Here is a 20,254-nt window from a genome sequence, read left to right as displayed (position 1 = left end):
CTCTTCCTTCGAGAAGTTTCTTTCAGTGCATTTGGCTCTAGCACATTGAGATCTTATAATGAAGATGGAAAGTATTTTTGTATGCAAATAAAAAATAACTTTTTTTGTGATGCAAGCAAATGTGAATTTAAGAACATCGAGATTTGAAAGCAATTAGTGATTTTTAGTTTATGGATATGCAGAAATATTTTACCTGTAAATCGGTTCACTTCTGCCTTCCTTGTACCAAAGCACCATGTTGATTTCGTCGTTATTGGAACGAATGTCGCAAGGGAGCTGCACCTTGTTTCCAATGACACCGTCAATGGCAATGATCGGTACTGCAACAAAGAAAAAGATACATTGAAATAAATTATCTTTTTCCATGGAATATAAATGTAATTTTTTTTAAATGCTTTGAGTATACATTTGTTATTCTAATTGGATCAATATAGGTTCTTTACCATCATTAATTCAAAGTGTTAAACGCCACAGTTAAACAAATTATTGGAAAAAAGTTTTGCTGAAGTATTTAAAAATTTAGCTAGATACAGATCTGAAAATAATTGTATTGCATCATTATATAAATAATTATATAGGACACTCAAACTAATTGCTAAAATATCAAAACTTTTTACAGCATTATCATCATACTTCAGCGACCTACTATAATTATTTTGATGGCGCAACAAAATTATTTTCAGATCTGTATCTAGCTAAATTTTTAGATACTTCAGCAAAACCGTTCTTTCCGCAAACCCGTGCAATAAATTCAGTCAGAAATTGTATTCGATGTATCGACAAAAATGTTATAAATTTCACGATTGTTCCTCTTTTCTGACGACAGAGAATAATGAGCTGCTTAATCCGCAAAAACGTGGAAGCAGCTAACTACAATCAATCTTTAAGCTTTTAACAAGGTATCTGTAACACGAAATATTGTTACGGTAGGTAAAACGTTGGTGTAATGCGGTTTTCATGTACAAGAAAACACCGGGATTAGATCTCATTACACGAGAATCTAGCGGTGATGTACACGCTGACGGTTAAAGGCGAGCTCGTATCCGAGCTTAAGTCCCGCCATTCTCGTCAGTGATGGGATAGACAGTGGTTAACGGTGGTTTGATGTCGCTACGGTTTTGTCTGCTCGATTAGATTTACATGTAGATGGAGATATCGCGTTTTAATGAGCTGACTCCCTTCCTATAGCCCCCTCCCCTCGCTCTCTTTCTCTCTCTTCCTTTCCTGACAGTGACACTGAAGCTATCTTTCCGCGACGGCGCGTTCCCTGACGTCTCATCGGACTTCTCGATCGCTTCTCGAGAAGAAGCGTCGTGCCTCAGGAGCGATCGCTCCCAGGGATCCCATCGATCACCACGCTAGTATTTCGTCGCTCGACGTCTGATCGCAACAGGGTCGGCCAATCTCAAAGTCCACGGATTTCCGTCCTGAACTATAAAGCGCCGACACTTCCACGGAGAAGTGAACGGGGAAAAGGGTCGAGAGTGGCCAGGAAAACGGATCGCCGGTCCGAACGGTGACATGTTCCAAGGGAGCGCGCGCGCGTGCGCAGACCAGTGTGTTCATTCCGAAATCCGCGAAGATATTGCGTGAACGTGCGAAGTGCTTGCCGAAGGATCCAGAGCAATCGTGCTGAACGCTCTGAATTTGAAATTAGAATATCAGCCGACTTTCGGCAGAGCGATGGGTGGGTCGATATGAGAAACGCGATAAGCAAACATATACTGAGCGCAGTCGCCCTTTCTGCCTTGCGCTTATCCTGATTCTTGCTAGTGTAATAAAGTACTTTCGTGTATATATTAACAAACGGCAATGTGATCTTAAGATCTTAAGCCCGTTCTTCTTAACGTTAATACGTTAATATATTACATATACTATACATACACACACGTATGTATTGTAATATGTTATTAACTTTGTTAAATAAATGTTAAACAAGTATATTTTTAATTTTTTCTAACTTCTTACTAATTTTTTGTATTTTAATAATATAAATAATGTATCAAAGATATACTAATTTTAATAGATCCATTTATCTTGATTATCGCCAGCAATGCGCTTAACGTAATCCCAAAAAAAAATATTCTGCAGTTTAGCGGTTCCTGGTTCATGCTAGAGGATTTTCCTCTGAAATAGGGCCTTAAGAAGATGTTTTAAACTGTAGAGGAATATCCTCTAATCATGAGACTCTAGATTCAAGATTGTGCAATCCTCTTAATATTAGAGGACATTGATTTCCGATATTCACCCGAAATAAATAAAAAAAATTATTTATTTTGAAATTTTATTACTATTTTATAACTAAATTTGTTTCTTAAGATGTAGTCTATGATTATAAATATTTTTTTGTATTGGAAAAAACACTTACCTTGGTGGGATCGAACTCGGGACCTCTGGATCGTGAGCCAACTGCCTTACATGGTAGACCACTTCTTAATTTGATGTAAGTGTTATATATTGTCTACATAACCAGCGCAAATATATAATTTTCCAAAAATCATCTTAATAAACAAATTCAGTTTAAAAAGAGTAATAAAATTTTGAATTGGATATAAGATATATGATATAATATTTCTTAATGTCGGGTGAATGTCAGAAACCAGTGCCGGCTTATTATGAAATTTTGTGTTCGTAAATATATTTATGAAAATAATATGTTTATAAAGTTAAAACGTTAAAACATTCTTATCAAATCCTTACAAGGGCCTCAATAGACAAAAATAAGAAAACGTTTCTTATGGCATCCCTAATAAATAATGATCGGGACCTTATCCGGTTAGCCCTAATAAATAAGTATTTATATGAAGTTAAAACATCCTTATCAAATCCTTACAAGGACCTTATTAGATAAAAATAAGGAAACCTTTCTTATGGAATCCCTAATAAATAATGATAGGGACCTCATCAGGTTAAAATAAGGAAATCTTTCTTATGGCATCCCTAATATATAACTAATGATCGAGGACTTATGTTATATAAGGCCATTCTTAATAAAGACAACAGGCAATAGGAATAGGGAATAAAAATCAGAAATCAATGTATATAAATGCAGAATAAACAGTGACACAGGCAATAGACACAGGAGTTTCCGTCACGTTGGAAATTATGTGTCTATTGCCTGTTGCCAACAAATCATAACATTCGAATATTTTAGGTTGTAATTAACGATTTTTTATTATTTCCTGTTCCTATTGCCTGTTGCCTGGCATTGTGCAAGGGGCTGAACTTTCTACACGGGCGTCTCGTGTGGTAGCGTACGCATCGCGTAGCTAATAAGACGATCGTCTTTTAACTTTAACGCGCGCGCCGCAAATATCTAGCATATCCTCTTATTTTAAGAGGCTAATAGTAGAATTTACTGTAGAGGAATTTACTCTTGATTATAGCTTACGCATCCACTCATTTATAAAGTAATACGTATTACTTAAAGAAGGATATTCTTCATATAATGTTTTTTTGCTTAGAGGAACTGCTAAGAGGAATTCCCCACTTATCGGCAGAATATTTTTTTTTGGGTGTAGAACCTAATATGTTCGTTCAACAACGTGACATTTATAAATCGTGCGCGATTGTGTTTCGCACAATTAAGATATCTTCTCGTTATGTAAAACGATTCTACGGATCGTAAAACGGACACATTCTTCCGATTCTCATTTAATCCCGAGAAAAGTTTCGAAGCGGTTTCCGGAAGGAAACTCGAGGAAGCTCCGCACAACTTGCGGAACGTCCGCGGGCGTGACAAGCGCCGCACGCGAAACAATTTCATTTATCACAAGAAAAATAGCGGTTTAACTCCACGAGTGGGCGTATCATACATTTTCCGCGAGTTCGTGGGGGACAAGAGACGAAGGGCGAGAGCGAGGCAGTGGAAAATGGAAGACAAGGGCGGGTTGTCTCTTCTTTGTCGTCGTAACCGACGACGAGGAGAGAGCACGACCGCGAGTGTATTAGCGTGGATGACATCCCCGACGCTAGGTCGTCGCGGTCCCAATAGTAGGTACAGTTTATTGTGCTCTCCGCCGGCACTTAGAGTAAATACAGGAAGACAATTGTCAGTGCGTCAATGCAACGCTGCGGGCCACGGTCGGGATGAAACATGCGGTTCCGAATGTACGTTGTTGACGCTAAAAATTTGCATCGCGGATGAGGCTACCGATACGGCGTGGCACGAGAGCCACAGGCGGGAAAATTATTACCAGACTAATTGGTAGACCCGCGGCGGAAATTGCCCGTAGCACGGATAACCGTGGTTGCTGCCGCATTAAAGTTCGCAACGCCGCGCCGTCACTCGCTGTGGAATACACGATTGCCTCGTAAAGATAATTCCGAATGTTTTCCCGCTGCGTTCGATCGATGAACCGCGCTCGTTGAATCTACGTAATGTCTATTTTTCGCGAGAGAACGCGAGCGAACGATATCTATCGACGCGCGATCTCTCGCACTCGCTGTAAAAATCATTATTATGAGTAACGTGCACATCCTTCTCATCTTGACGCATACTTAACGACAGCTCCGACGTCGGTTGATGGAACGACGTCGTTTCTTCACTCCGTGTTGCTCACTGAATGGATATACTCGAGTCGTGTCATAATGAATCCTAAACGCCCACGTCGTTCCCGGTAGAGATCGTTAGAGGGAATCGTAGAGTTAATAAATAATCTTTCTACGTGGAAAACGAATCCATCAACGGTTACTCTCGTTAACTACACGATTGGAGGCAACATCAAACGTATACGCAAGTGCACGCCCTCTGAGTCTGGCCTTCCTTTACTTACCGAGCGGGGAAACCATAAATAAGTAATCTTCCCGTTTCCACGAATGCGCGGGAGGGCCCTGAATCTCGAAGATGATCGCCTTGGGTGAACGCGCGCGCAGGATGCCACGTTTATTTTCCTTTTTATTGACGACGTAAATTTAACGGATTTTATTTTTTTTTCCTCCTCTCTGATCTCTATTTTCCTCCTTCGCGGCTCCGCTCGCCATCAGGAAATGAAATACAACGTTATTTCAAGCGGCGGAGCGTATGCGGCTATTTTTTCCTCAGCTGATAGCCGCCAATATGTTATCAAACGATGAGAGATTCTGAAAAGCTATGTGTTCAAAGGCCAAAGTTCACAAACGTGAAAAATAGCCGAACAAATAAATAAGTTGCAGTAAACATAATATCGATTATACATATAACAGTTTCGGTGTGCATGCATCCAATGATATTTTTAAAAAGTTGAAAAAAAAATCTATAAGTGGTATTAAAACATTCAAATTAACAAAGTAAGAAAAGAGCAAAGTTCTCAATCCAGATATACGAAAAATTTGTCGGTAAAATTTAAGAACACTCTTCATAATTGACCGAATTACGACAACGACTCGTACCGAATAACGAAACCATTCAAGATTTAAGCTGTATAAATAGCCAACTCGGTTAACTAATCGGTTAGCTAATAGAATGTGAGATGTTTGTTATTCCTCTTCTTTCTTTTTTTAGTACTATTAATCAAGCGATAAAACGAACGTTATCGTAGCCGTGTGCTTTAAAATTACAGCTCTATACGATTATTGCAGAAATAGGAATGACGCCCGGGGCAACTCTCTCGACAAAGTAATCTTTCAAACGGTTTAATGTTAATTACGTATTACGTGAACGTTGTTCATTCGTATAATATGAATGAACGGTAATTCTTTGATATATTGACTTCATAAGGAAGGTCCGAAGAAAATAACGCGTACGAGACGTCAAGGCGTTTGTAAAATGATAAAACAGTTTTTTTCGTTTGTATAATTCTCAAGGCACACACGAGGCATATGGGCATAATTTACATAAGCATGGTCGAATGCCTTAATGGAAGAGCATACGGAGTTTGATTATATATTAAACATGCCCATGTTTTCAACAATAATAGGTCTCGAGTGTAGAGATACTCGGAGCTAAATAGATGATGACGAAAAGGACTTTCGACCGGTGTGGGCTGTATGGCACGCGTAGAAAATACATTTAAGACGTTCGATGAAGCGCAGACGCTGAAATCGTTTGTCATATTCGTAACTGACATGTAGATAAGTGCTCCAATTTACATCAAGATGTGATTGGTCATATATCTACGGTGGCAAGAGCACTTTGATTTAATTATTTCCTCGCAAATAGAATCACGAATGATACATATAAAGCGTTCAGACATGCCAATAGGTTGGTTTCTTAATTAAGTCTCCTGCTGGATTATCATAAGAAAAACGCGAATATAACGAAACTCCGCAAGTTATTGCAATAATAAGGAATCCTCTAATCAACTGTTCGGCGAAGTTTGGAAACAAGAACAGTCGTTATTGCAACACTAGCGGGACGACAAAGTATTCGATGAGGGAGAATAATTCATAATTTTATATAATCCCACGCTGCAGGTATATACTATATGCGAAGCTTCGATTTTTTAAAGTAGACCGTCTGCTCTGAGTGAAGTACGTGCAGCGGTTATCGTGTACGGGTAGGAAATGCTATTCAAGTCGACAGTGCGACGAGGTAAGAATCGATAGAGTCTGTCGCTTGCCTAATAAACTTAGATAAATCATCATGTCCCCGAAAGATAATCAAAGACTATTCACCGGCGAAGTATACAGGTCGGCGTCGAATCGAGTTTATTTATCAATCGCGTGCTTAATCTCTACTAATTACCATAGCCATTACGCCGTGACTTTTACTAACTACAACTTTTGCCACCTGACTACCGCAGCACTGAAAAAAATTATTGCACACCTTAGCATCAATCTATTTCAACCGCTCCGGCCGTTCTAGCAGCTTTATTTCAATTATTCATGATTCCACAAAATTGTCATTACAAATAGCTGTTACATTTGCATGATTTAAATTTACATTTGTATGATTTTAACGTAAAACAAAAATAAAATTTTTTAAATTCAAATCGTGGTCAGAATCTATAAGAGTTCTTACGATTCGCAATTATGAGTTTGTCATTAAGTAATTTGTTTTCGGACAGTATTTTATTTGCATGAGGCTCTCTCTCTTTATTTTGTAGTAGTAATGAATTGTTACAATATTCTTCTTATTTCAGGCACTATCCAATCGATTATTACGATTTTTAAGTATTCCTCTTGTTGCTCTCGCAATAATTTATGTATATCGTCAATTTTTCTTAGCTAAACAAAGCCGATTTGCAAGGCGTCGAAACAACAAATTATATATTAGCAACCGGCTAAAGCCGACGATTATCTACTTATGTATTCCGTTCGAAAAATAAATTTAGCTCAGCCTTTAGATAGTTGCGTGAATCTTCTCGATATCATTATTTATAAAAGTATTCGATATTGGCACAACATGTAAATATATCATGCAATAAAATTAATTTCTAAAAGTAAAAAAAGTAAACTCAAAACACGGGGAGAGCGATACAGCTGATACTATGAAAAATATGCTCTTGTTATGAAAATATCTTGTCTTTAAGTATTTGTGCGATCATGGAAATCTTAGTTTGAGTTCTAAAGAATTTAATTTAGTTTATACATATATACCCGGTGTTGAGATGATATCTGATATCTCTTGTTACATTCATCATGCTACATTACATGCTATCGTTTGAAAAACAGAGTGAATTATTAAATCACATAAATGGCGTGGTATTGTAGAGAGAAGTACGCCGCGTAAAGGTATCCGAGTCCCCGTTTTATAGGATAATAAATGGCGCAATATAAAAACGCGTATAAGCTGTTTGCAGCGCGGACGTTACGACTCGATGGGCGAAATGGATGTGCAAACAAAGAAGTTCCATTTTCGCCGTTCACGCGCGAATCTTCTTCGCGCGAATATGTAGATCATCGTAAAAATTCATGGCGCTAAAGAGCGCTTTTGCCCATTCCCGTATTTACGCAGAACGTATTTTAAAAATCATTGTAACCAGAGCCCTCTCCCCCGGCGCATTCGGTCGCAGCAAGAAATCTTGAATTTTCCTCGTAGAGTGCGGGATGCTTTAAACTCCTCTTTACGACGGTCTATAGTCGCATCACGATCCTTGCGTCTGTTTCCTCCGCGAATAACAGCTTTCGCATAGAACAGAACAGTTCTGTAGCGGGGCTTTACAGTTCTCGAGTTCCGCCGGAGACATTAATCTCTCTCTTATGAGTTACGGGGGTATACATATTATACTTATACATATATATATATATATATATATATATATATATATATATGTATATATATACTATATACATATATAAGTATGTACATATATGTGCACACGTAAGATACAAGACGCTCACAATCGGTATTGCAATCCTTAAAAATAGTATCAATAAAATAATAAAATGGAAAAGATAATAAAACTTAATTATCATTATACACAAAAGCGATAAAAATTATCGAGCTTTTATCGCTCGTATTTTGTATTATATCTTACTTGTCGTATCAGGGTCCTGTTATCGCAATATTATACTGTGAGAAATATCGTATAAATAAGTCATGGTACTTTTTATTTCTAACCTTCTACTATTCCGGTAAGCCCTGCATTTTACAATAAGCTATAAGTGAGTTACATTCGTCTGATAATCTATTGATTTAATACGTTACATAATATTACATACATTGCATAGATAATTCTAAAACAAAACACAACGATTTTTTTTCCTGTCCCTTACGTTCCCCTTTCGTGCTAAACTTGGTTTTTTTACGACTGACAGCCTTCACACGACATAGCACCGCGATATAATTTTATGGTCCTCCAGTGGCACTAAGTAGCGAAAAAAAAAATAATCTCTCGATCGTGGGAGTAATGACTTGCATGTCGGTCAACCTGGTTCTACTTTAGCCGGGCGATTATGGACGTCGTGCATTAAAGTCAAGTACTGGCATATCGCAACCAGGCACTCTTTGAAATATCGGATATCGGATACCGAAATATTTCCCACGAAAGCGTGACTTTGCAAGATCTATAATCACAGGATCGGTAAGGTATGTGAATTATGTTGCTTCCATTGCGCACAAAAGCTGCAATGTTTCGGCCCGATTCGTCGTTACAATAAGGTTCTCCTTTTTCTTAGCGTACTTTTACGATGAAGATATATACGCAAGTGAGAAAGAAACGCGACTGCGACGTTAAGCAGTAGAAAACGAGCAAGATCTGAGAATAAATAACAGGTCTCGGTACGCTTATTTCATTATTCCACGGTATTCGTAGTTATACATTATTCTTTAACACAAACGCGCGGGATTATAATTTACAATCGTGATATCGGGCCAGCTGCTCCTACGATCAAGGAGCAAGAGAGAAATGAACAGCCTCCCCGTGCGATCTCAATTATCGCGCGGCGCTGTACCTTTCTTGGATGGCAGATCATTTGCCAGGGTCTAATGTCGGGTCTCGCTCGGTTCCCGCCTCATGATTTATAGATTACTAAATAATAATCGTCGTCACATACTCACGCGATTGCGATGACGCGACGGTGGTAGTGCTCGGCGGATCGCGGTAATTGCAGTCATCGATGCGAATATACGATCAAAGAACGCGCGTATGTGTGTACGCGTGCGTCTCCGCGTGCGTGGCCTCACACAGTCCACCTCCTTGTCCCCCCCCCCTCGATCGGTGCCGGCGGAGAAAAATAAACACAAACTGCGTCGGGCGCAATTACCGCAACCGCATCGAGCATCCCGCAATTATCGGGAGTCTCGGTGCTCGTTACGCGAAGCGGGAAAAGGTGAAATCACTTTGTTGGCAGCGGCGACGGCGAAGTTGTAGGTAATAATCATCGATCGCGCGGGGAGAGAAAGCGCGAAAAAGTATACACCGAAAGAACGATCGATCCGCGAGAGAACGGCTTGCAACGGTTGATTCTGCAGCTTCTCACGCATGGAAAATTTCGTTCGGTGAATCGCCAATCGTTGCAGTAATTACACGCAATGCAACTGTCCCAATTATGTGCGAGATTTTCATTTAATCAAATACATCCATGCGAACGCGAACGTCGATAATAATATAAGGACGAGGCGATGCAGCGCCGGTATGAATTCATAAAGCAATCGATTATACATGAAATGTAAAGAGAGATAGATAGATAAAGAGAGAGAAAAAAAATTTATTCCATATAAAAATTGATATAGCAAAATAAAACTACGCGGAATGTCGAAATCGCGATAAATTACGACGTTATGTTTGTTTACGGATAAAAACGCGAACGTCGCGGCGCCGAGGTGCTCTAGAGAAATCATCGCGTGCGAGATGTATTATGCAGCAACAACGGAGTTTCAAATTAGTTACCTCGCGGATGAAATCGAGGTGCGAATAAAATTCCATGATTCGCGCACTGCGATTCGATACGACGTTACCGCGCTGTAAGTCGAAACCTAACCGCGCACGCGGACGGAGCGCGCGGCGACCGTTTCGTTCGAGAAAATGAAAAGACGGGATGAGTAGAGAGCGGAGTTCGTCGGAGGCGCGCCGGTTTTAGGCGCCCATTTAAAATTACGGCGAAAGCGCGCGCCGTGCCCCAGTGCTTTCCAATTTTCGCGCGGAGCACAAGAACGTGCTAAACGACCGTGGCGCGGAGTTCTATCGGCTGCGGCAGCACCATCCCCGTTCTCGCCCCCATAATCCTTTCTCCTGTTTCTATTTTTCCCAGACACTGAGTATGTGCCGCCGAGCGTGAAAGCCGTGTGCGGAATAGCATTTGGTGTCTACCCTCGCAGGTTTTAACGGGCAGTCCCGTATGCCAGACGCGTGCCAAGTTTCCCTGCTCTCCTTCTCTCGCGTCATTCTCATCCTCCATACGAATGTATGTGCCGTGTCTCTGTATGTGGTATATGTATGTGTGTGCGTGTATGTATGTGTGCATCTGACCCTCGAGAGGAAGAACCCGCGGAAACAGCTCCTATTTTCGCTCCGCACACATCTTTCTCTTCGTGTGCCACCGCATCTCGCCACCCTTCTCGTCCTCAAACGCGGAGGATATCTCGCCTCCAGCAGCATCCGCGGCCACTTTCGAACTCGGCGCCATGTGCGTTCGTCCGCCTCCTCCTTTTCTTTATTTTCCTCGTCTGCACGACGTCTGGTCCCACCTCTGCCGATATATGTCTGCCGTTTCTTCCTGCGGTTCTTCCATTCGCGAATCCGACAATATCCCTACAATACGGGACATCGGACACCGCGGGATCTCGTTGCAGCCAGAACTCCCGGAGTTTTCAGGAGATGCGGTCGAGTCGAATACTCTGCTCTCGTCTCCGAATATAATGCTTCTCACGTTATCTCGCGCGTGGCGCTACATAATGCATTTCATCGCAGAGATAGAATCGTTCTTTCGCAGCTACGATAATGCGCTTCATTTACGTGATACTTTTTAATCCGATTAACTCAGACATGCAGAGAGACTCAATTGGCCAGTCTGCATGATTTACAGTGACTTACGAAACTAATATCTAAATGTTTTGTACTGCACGACAATTATCCACGATTAACTGACTCGAAGAAGATAATCGACAACGGTCTTGCAATATCAACGTAACATATAAACAAACAAATATCTGCAATCTCTTGCTATAAATATTTTCATAAATATTCAAAAGAAATTCGTATATAATAAGGGATAATACGATTAATCAATTTCATGAATCACTATATCTAATTAGAATAAAAAAGTATTATAGTAAAATATGTAATGTTATATAGATACACGTTATTTTTTCACAAGATGGAAACATATTTGTTCTTGTTGAAAATTGGAAGTACCTAATATTAAAAGACGGTTATTGGTGTTTTTACGAATTGATATAGAATTTGTGGTAGAAGAATCTTTATATTATACTCTTCTTGTCAATACTCTTTGACGTCTGCTAGTTTTTTTTAATACAGATTCCTTTTACTCATTCACAAAGTTAAAGAAATAATATATTATCTGTTGTAGGTAGCAGATATTTCAACGAATCATTTACAAGATAAGTTCGACGCATCCCATTTATTAATATGACACGGACAAGCGAAATTAAAGCCGAATCCATTAAGTAACAAATTTTGGAGTCGACTAACTTGGGATAAGAATAAGCGCCACCGGCATTATAAGAAAACATAAAAACATATTTGAAGGACTTTTTGTTTAGCGAAAGCCTCCATCCGAGTTTTATAAAGCTGCAGCTTTCCCGTGGACATTGTTCTACAGAAACCTGCTTTCCAGGGAAGAGAAGACAGATTTGAGTGCTCCTTCGATAAAGTTCCAGACCGTTCTTTGTATCCTGTTACTTATTTACTCCCGTTAAAAGAACGTCCCGACTAAGGAAAAAAGGCTGCAGGGAAGAAGGTTTCCAGTAGCACATTGGCGAGCTTTAAAGATCTTTTCAATCGGGGGGTACATCCTAAATGCATAGCACGGGGCTTGGACATTGCGTTATCTCGTATTCGGCAATATGCTCGTATTTATCCGTCCAAAAGAATTTTCCAATACTATACTGCAGCGGGTACTGATGAGTTATTGTGCTCAGCGGCGAGTATCAGGGCGCATGTCGCGAATATTTATTCACGTGTGAACTTTCGATGCAGTTCAGCTATATCTCGCGATTCCTCAATAACCGTGCCGCGCGTCAGTAATTAGAATACTGGAATATTTTAATTTGTATATTGCCTGCGCTTCTCTAAACCTGACTATTATTCAATGCTAAGTGACTTTAAATTATTTACTTCATTAAATATTGTAATTAGAACAATTCAGAGAAATTCTCTGACGTCCGTTTAAAGCGATAATTTCGAATAATTTATATTCCCAATATTTTACTAATAACCTTATTTTTATCGTTGTATTATCGATTTTGTCATTAGGAAAACGATGAAGTCGTTACAAGTCTCGCAATCACGGGAGATTGCGCACATAATTTTTCTTTGTTGAATTTCCGACGCGCGTGAAGAAGAGAGTCGAAAAAGTAAAGCTAATGAGGATGGAACCCAAAGAAGAACGTGATATACCACACGGCGAACATGAACGGGCAGGAAAGTCTGAAATCACGTGGCAGTAAACTAACGGGAGCTTTCGATATATACCCTTCCGCGTATCCAGAAAGAGGGCTTTCCGGAGTACGAACGGCGCGTACGACGTGTTATCCGGCTCGAGATTACTTCTTGGAGCGGAAATAGGGCGTCGGCTAAGGCGCCGTTTCGAAATTATCGTATAATTTTGCGCAGGTAACAGTCGCCGCCGTCGACGAAAATAACAGCGAAGACTAGCGCGAGTCCAGACGACAGACCTCAATTTTCTTAAATAAATTATTGCGCGAAAAGGCTGGAAGGCTCGCGCACGTACCACGTTAACGTGCAGCTAGCACGAATATTAGGACAAAGTTCAGCTAAGTTGAGCACAGCTTTATAAAGAAATTGAAAAACAATTCTGCTAATTGACTTAAAACGTTATAAAACGTACGTACATATTTTTACGTTTGCGTATAATTTTCCTATGTTCGAAAGATTCAAATATTTTGATTTGAAATGCCCTATACATATGTACATAATATTTATGTTGAAGAGCATAGCCATATAATATCGTTGAAAAGTCGACTCATTCCACAACTAATTTGATTCAGTATCTAATAGATATCTAATAAATATCAAATTAGTTGTGGAATGAGTCGATCTTTTCAAAACGATATTATATGGCTATGCTCGTCAACAATAGATCTATCTATTGTTCATTTTCTACATTGTTCGGAATTTTTCAAACGTTTTTTTAGAACGAAATCAATGAAATATTGTATATGTAATGATTGCAATATGATTGTAAATTGTAACAATGGCGTAGAAAGGAAGGGATAAGTATTTTGTGTATTAAATTTGAGTAGTAAATCATTACGTTACGTCAAATGTTCATCGTAAATATTACATTTTATTTAATTGAGAAATAATTCAGTGCAAATATATCGATTCATTGGTAGTTTAACTTCCTTGAGCGCGCGGTACCCGGTATTGATTCGGCCCGGAGTCTCGGATTACCTAATTAACGGATCCTTCTATCTATTCCGGAATCTGCTCAGGCACCGCCTCTGTGCGACGCTCATTACTCTTTGATCGAGCGGGTGAAGCGCGAGTATAATTCTCAAAGGAAAATTTTAAGCGGCCGAGACGCAACGCAGACAAGATGCAAAGAGACAGCGATACATGTTCTCGGTTGGTAGTCGGTGAAAAATAAAGAGAACTACACTCGTTTCAAGAATTGAGAAATAGAGAGAAAGTGAGGGTGAGAAAGAGAGAAAGGGGGGAAGGAGGAAGGAAGAGAGAGTAGCAACAAAAAAGAAAGAAGAGGAATTCGAACGAGCCGTGGGACGGTTAAATAGCCCGTTACCATCGGTCGTGTGTAACTTGCGAGACTCGAGTGACTTCTCCATTACCTCCCATGCGATTCTTCCACGTCGGAAGTTCGTTTTAATGCGTTCGCATCGAGATGGGTGCTGGCGACCCTGGCAAGCTCTCTCGAGTGTCGTCTAGGCGACTTGGTGGGAACTTTCAGCGAGTTCCATTCGCAGCGATTCAAGATGGAGCATTTGCTCGAGCGCATCCTTTCTTGATATTACATCGAGTAATCTGAGACAACAACACGGCGAGCCGGACGCTGCCGCGTAATTGTAATTGCGACGCGGAGTTTCTGGAACAATATGCATCCGGACGTATCGAAATTAGATACTGCGATGAGCTTGGAGTATTCGCGGTGCGCCAAGTCCGTCCAAGTTTCTGGCGTGCATTACCGTGGATTGGATCGGTGCACGTAACGATACGTCCTCGCACTATGATCTAAATCACGCGGGAATGTCGGCGAAATCCATTTCGGACCGTCGCGCTGACTGCCATCGCCATGCTGATTAATAGGAATACCAAATTCTCGCGATCGTACTTAAAATTCCGAATTATACGGCTGAATGGATGGTTCCGTGTTAAGATAATATTGATTCGGCGTGACGATATATATACGTTCGAATTTACTTTGTCTTAAGATTGTTACTTTCAGAAGACATTTGATATATGCGCAAATATTAAACGCGAACTTGGCGCTGCCAAATACATGATGTTAAATAATTCAATCAATATCGTGTATCTGTAGCGTATCTGTAGTGTATCTGTAGAATATGACTTTATCATTGAATTCATTTCGCTTAAATGACATCATTTAATGTCATTTAAGCAAATTGCATAAATTGTTGCGACTCGAGCTACTTGCTCAATTTTTTATCCGTATAATTGATATGAAACGATATGGCACATAATGGAAGTAGAAAATGGAAATTGTTCTAAAAATCAAATTGTGATATAATTATTACAGTTTCTAATTATTGCTTTGAGAATAAAATGCGCATACAGAAGTTTTAATGACATATCATAAATTAAATGAAAACATGAATTTAATGTCATTGAGCGTTATTGCAAGAAGCGCCAATTTTGTGCGGAAAAATAATTTTGATTGGAATCCACAATAACAGAAAATTTTGAGTAAACTTGTTGATCAACCCCAAGAATATTCCGTAGCAATAACGCATTTCCGGAATGTGGTTCGTCAGATACGCTGCTCCTGTTATTTCAGGCTCACTGTCCAGAACAGGTTCTGTGTGACCAATTCGGTTCAATGAAGCTTCGAGAGCATGATCTGGATACTAAGCTCACCCCGATTCCGCTGACCAATCTCATTACAGCGAACCCAACGACACAGTTGGAAACTTATCCTTAAGCCGTATTGTTTCAAGGAATCGAATAGTACGTACGCGAATGAATTATTCGAACTATTTGTCACCGCAACTACAATCAAGCATGTAGAAGTTTCTTTAGATGTTATCTTTTTTCAAGCATAATTAATTATAAATTTTACGCAAAAATTTCTTGTCATATTTTAAATTTTAAGTTTTTCCCTTCCTTTGAATTTTCTTTGCAAATATGCATGATAACTTTAGATATTTTAAATAGTCGCTTAGATACTCGAAACGTTCTAGTTCTCAAGTTTTGTGAATCGGAAATTGTTAATTAGAGTCATTTAATTTATGAACATCTTAACTATTAAGCATTTTACTAATTAAGAATTAATATATAAACAGTTTTCAATAAATCACATTTTTGGATTTACTATCTTCCATAATTGTTTCTAATCCTAATACAATATCAGTACTAAAAAAAAGTTTAGTTACTTTTTTCTTTGCAATAGAAAACAGAAGATTCATATTTTCCGCGTATAATGCATTAAATATATTTCCGCTTGTTAGTAGACTTCGTGCCAACATCGTAGATATCGATCAGAAACACACAGTATCGCCAATGAAATTACATTATTTAGTGCACTTGGTCACCCTAGGTGCTTGTACCTAGGTACTAGTAGATTACAACGGTTTCGTGACTACTCGACAGGAAATTCCGTTCTCGAAAGTGTGATATTAGAACAAAATCCGACGATCTCATTTTTAATCTTTCGACAATTGAGACACGAATGGATCGTGAAACTACTTCATCTATTTATTTCTCTGGCTCACGAAAAGTACTAAACAATTTCTTCGCGCGTGATCGCCGCGATTCCATGAACTCGGGGATGATATAATCCGCAGCTTTCGTTTGAGTCGGGATAAATAAAGCCGGGGGTAGTGTGTATCCAGCTCCAACACGTTATCCAGAACAATGGAACGGAGTGTTATTAAAGAATAACTTCGCGTATCGGACGTCCCGCAATCGATCAGCGCACTCAAGAGTGTCGTCGTTTGCCGTTTGAACAAGGTACACTTTGTGATATTGTAAACGTGCTCCGCAAAATGAGTTGGCAGCCAATTCACTTATAATTGTCAATAAACTTTGAACAAAATTCATTTATTAAATAGCCCGTCGTGCTAGATGCTAAAACCAGAGAAGACGCGCGCGCCAATGTTCGATATCATATTAATTGTAGCTTCGAAAGAAAAATTCTGTACTCTTGATTCTTTTTCTACGCATCGTTATTCGCGTATATACGCAATAAGACGAGAGGCTCTTATTAATACCATTGGTAGTAAAAGCCAGTCGACCAACTCCACGTTTAAGCCGACGAGACCGCATTTCACCGAAAATTTCGTTAACACCTCACCACCAGTTTGCTGAACTAATACCTTTTGCAATGTTTGTTTTATGCCCCGTTCGTGTTTTGCGCTGTTCTCTTGTTCGTTGTAATGTGGCGTTCTTGATTTCCAGTACTTTTATTGGTACCAATTTTCTCGTCTTTTTAAATATTTTTCTAGAAGAACAATCGTCGAGCTTAACTTTATATTTTCGTGTTATTTTATAATAAATTTTTAAAGAAGAAAATGGCTGGAAATCAACGCGCCGATCATTTATCTCAAGTTTCTTTAAATTTGCTTTACGTTTTCTACCTCTATACTTATATTTCTTATTATTCTTCAGAGACTTTTAATCACGGTCTCATAATACAGCTGTAATTTTTCAGCGAAGAATATTACGACTTAAATAGAATCCTGGAATTGTCTTCCTCGCAAGGTAGATCAATTTACCACGATGTTCCAATCAATTGGAATCTAAAACTCGCGTGGCCAACGCTATAGTGCGCGCGGTAGATAGCGAAATTGTACGACCAATGAAATATCTGCCGTCGTCCGGCATCGCCCGAAGATTTGTCAAACGGGGAATTGATTTAGGTCCGGGGGCTTAACCCCTGAGGGAGCCCGCAGCACCAGTTGGTTTCCCTTAGAATTCGTCCGATCGAAGATCCGCGTACGACTTGCACGCAAATAAATTGAGACCCTTATACTGGTCAAGAGGCCGAAAATCATGTCTATATATTTCCATTATTTATACCCACATCGAATCGCGTGACAAATTGCACTTATAATAGTGGGTCACGATGTCTTTTGATTACAGCTCTTCATAACTTTTTCACAAGTTTGATTATAACATCATAAACTTATATTTTAAAGAATGTAATAAAGTGTCGCTGAAATTTATGGTAGACAGAGGTCAGACAACGGATTTTCGCGAGTTCGCGTTAAACTAATTACGCGCAAAGCCCGAAATGTTAATTTAATCAGGCAACGTTAATTGTTGTTATTATGAGAGGATGCGTCTGTCTACGAAGTTATGCAATGCACCTTTTTACGAGTATAGTATTATGAACGTCGTTACAGTTGCGTAACGAGGAGTCATAATTACGGTACAGAAACGTGTAAGTGTTTAATACCGTGAATGACATTAAAAAACCTGCGGTTCAGCCGTACGAAATATTACAAACGCTGTACCGCAAAATTCAGGAGCTACAAGGTTCCTACGAGTTAGCAACCTACAATTCTAACGTAGATAGAATCATGACAAAGAAACTATTGCGACGGCAAGGATCCACGAAATGGACCATGAGCGCCCTTTACAACAGTTTACTTTCGTCATAAAAGCAAAGCGACTTTTTTCTTTAGTCGAGAAAGAAAGAAAACAAATATTTGGTATGTGTGTGCTCGTCACGGTGTATTTTACATCGTAAATAAGGTGAAACACGTTCTCGGGCTAACACGGGCCATTAAATTCATCTTTGGTTCCATTAACCCTTGCGTACGTGATGGCGAGTGTGATCTCGTACAGTGCGAGAGATATATAGTGCAAGAAAATTTTGGCTGACGGTCAACCAAACAAAAATCGATAAAAAAACCTAATCGAAAAAGCTCAATATATCAAAATAGGTCGTAAACTACTGTATACGCTGTATATATGTCGCGTTTTGTGACAAAATGAATAAAAGCGTATAAAAACGCTATGCTAAATTAAAATTTTGTAAATTCATAATTGTTGCAGCCTGTGTTAACTTCTATTGAATCGAACACAAAAGCGAAAACAAGAGCGTTTGGTTTTAATAAAAGTATACTAACGACTAATTGTTTGACTAACAAAAAATCGACAATATGAAAATAATGTGAAAACTCTTGAAATGTAATAATAATGACATGTGAAAGTCACATGATTTTCTAATGTGATCTTCGAATGCATTTCGCTTATATGGACCGTATTGAGAACTTAAAACATTTAAATCTTGATATATATGTACCTATACATAAGAGATACATAGGTACCTAAGATCATTGAAATAGATATAAGTATATTCTTCACTATTAAAATATCGCGCATTTAGTAGATACTATCGATACTATTTCTACTTTTTGCCGTAATTTAAAAAATATCTGGAAATTCCTAATTATAAGTCCATTTATATACATAAACATTTCATAGTGACTAGAAATAGCATGAAAGCTTTCTGAAAACAAAAAAAAAATTTTTTTTCTTTATACACCGAGAGAATTTTTCGTTATATTTTACCGTTAAATTCAACTTGGCAACCAACGAATTTTTAAATATACAAGAGACATTTTACAAACATGGTAATAAAAACTGCCAAGCAGATTAGTAATTTTTGAAAAATTATTGAAATTTTACTATATATATATATTTTAGCAAAATTAATCAATCATATTTTATATTTTATTGTAATAAATATTAATATATTTTTTATTATGGTAGATATTAATCAGAATAGCTCGCATAAAATATTCTTCGTAATACATGTTGTCTCACAACTACCATGATTTTCAATGTAATTCTAAGAGAATATTCTCTCTGTGTATAAATGAAACAATAACGAACAAGCATTAAATTCTTATACATATTTCATTCGATTATACTGAAATAGTCGAATCAAAACGTGTGGCGAGTGTGTTACTTATTTTCGGAAATGAAGTTTGCTCATCGAATGAACATATGGCCAAACGTCGCTCGAGATGTTCGGAAATCGGGCATTAATCCAATTGTCCTCTCTCTCCTCAGTTACCGCCATAAATTACAGGTTTCCAATTTCCAGAAGCCGAATTGTTGTGCCTAGCGCAGGTGGACGCGGTTAAGGAAGCGGAAACGACGGAAGGAGAGGACATACATCGGTCATACCGGCTGCGTTTAATTATCCACGTTCTCAGCGAGCTCTCAGAAGGATGCAGCGGTGGCCGGCGTTGAATTTCCTGTAGGTGGACGTCTGAAAATCTTGTTACAGTTTAATTGTTAATTTACCACCTCAGCTACCAGGAACACCTTGGACTCGGCGCAGCTAGGGACAAAATGGGATTCGTCGGGCGCTTTCAAGAGAATAGGGACCGAGGAAGTACCGAAGGGACGCAAAATCGCTCAAGCAAGAGACGAATATCCCATAAAAGCAAGTTTGATCTTCGTCGTCGTCCAGAAACAAGACACGAAAATTTGTCCCGAGTGCTCCGACGCACTCGGATTATTGTCATTAATATAATAAT

At 39.0% G+C, this 20,254-nt stretch overlaps 1 protein-coding gene across 3 annotated transcripts in view; it reads right to left on the bottom strand.

Annotated features, from left to right (window-relative positions):
• Positions 1-20,254, bottom strand: part of LOC112467864 (hemicentin-2-like) — a 137,912-nt gene that overhangs the window by 35,621 nt on the left and 82,037 nt on the right. For all 3 annotated transcript variants that reach the window (XM_025036746.1, XM_025036747.1, XM_025036745.1), the window contains one exon: positions 194-320. In XM_025036746.1, the coding sequence (XP_024892514.1) occupies positions 194-237 (44 nt within the window). In that variant the 5' untranslated portion in view covers positions 238-320. The remainder of the gene's footprint in view (positions 1-193; positions 321-20,254) is intronic.

The sequence above is a fragment of the Temnothorax curvispinosus genome, unplaced genomic scaffold (genome assembly GCF_003070985.1).
Source record: "Temnothorax curvispinosus isolate PA1 unplaced genomic scaffold, ASM307098v1 QBEX01017838.1, whole genome shotgun sequence".
In the NCBI taxonomy this organism is placed as follows: domain Eukaryota; kingdom Metazoa; phylum Arthropoda; class Insecta; order Hymenoptera; family Formicidae; genus Temnothorax; species Temnothorax curvispinosus.
This window is presented reverse-complemented; position numbering and strand designations above follow the sequence as displayed.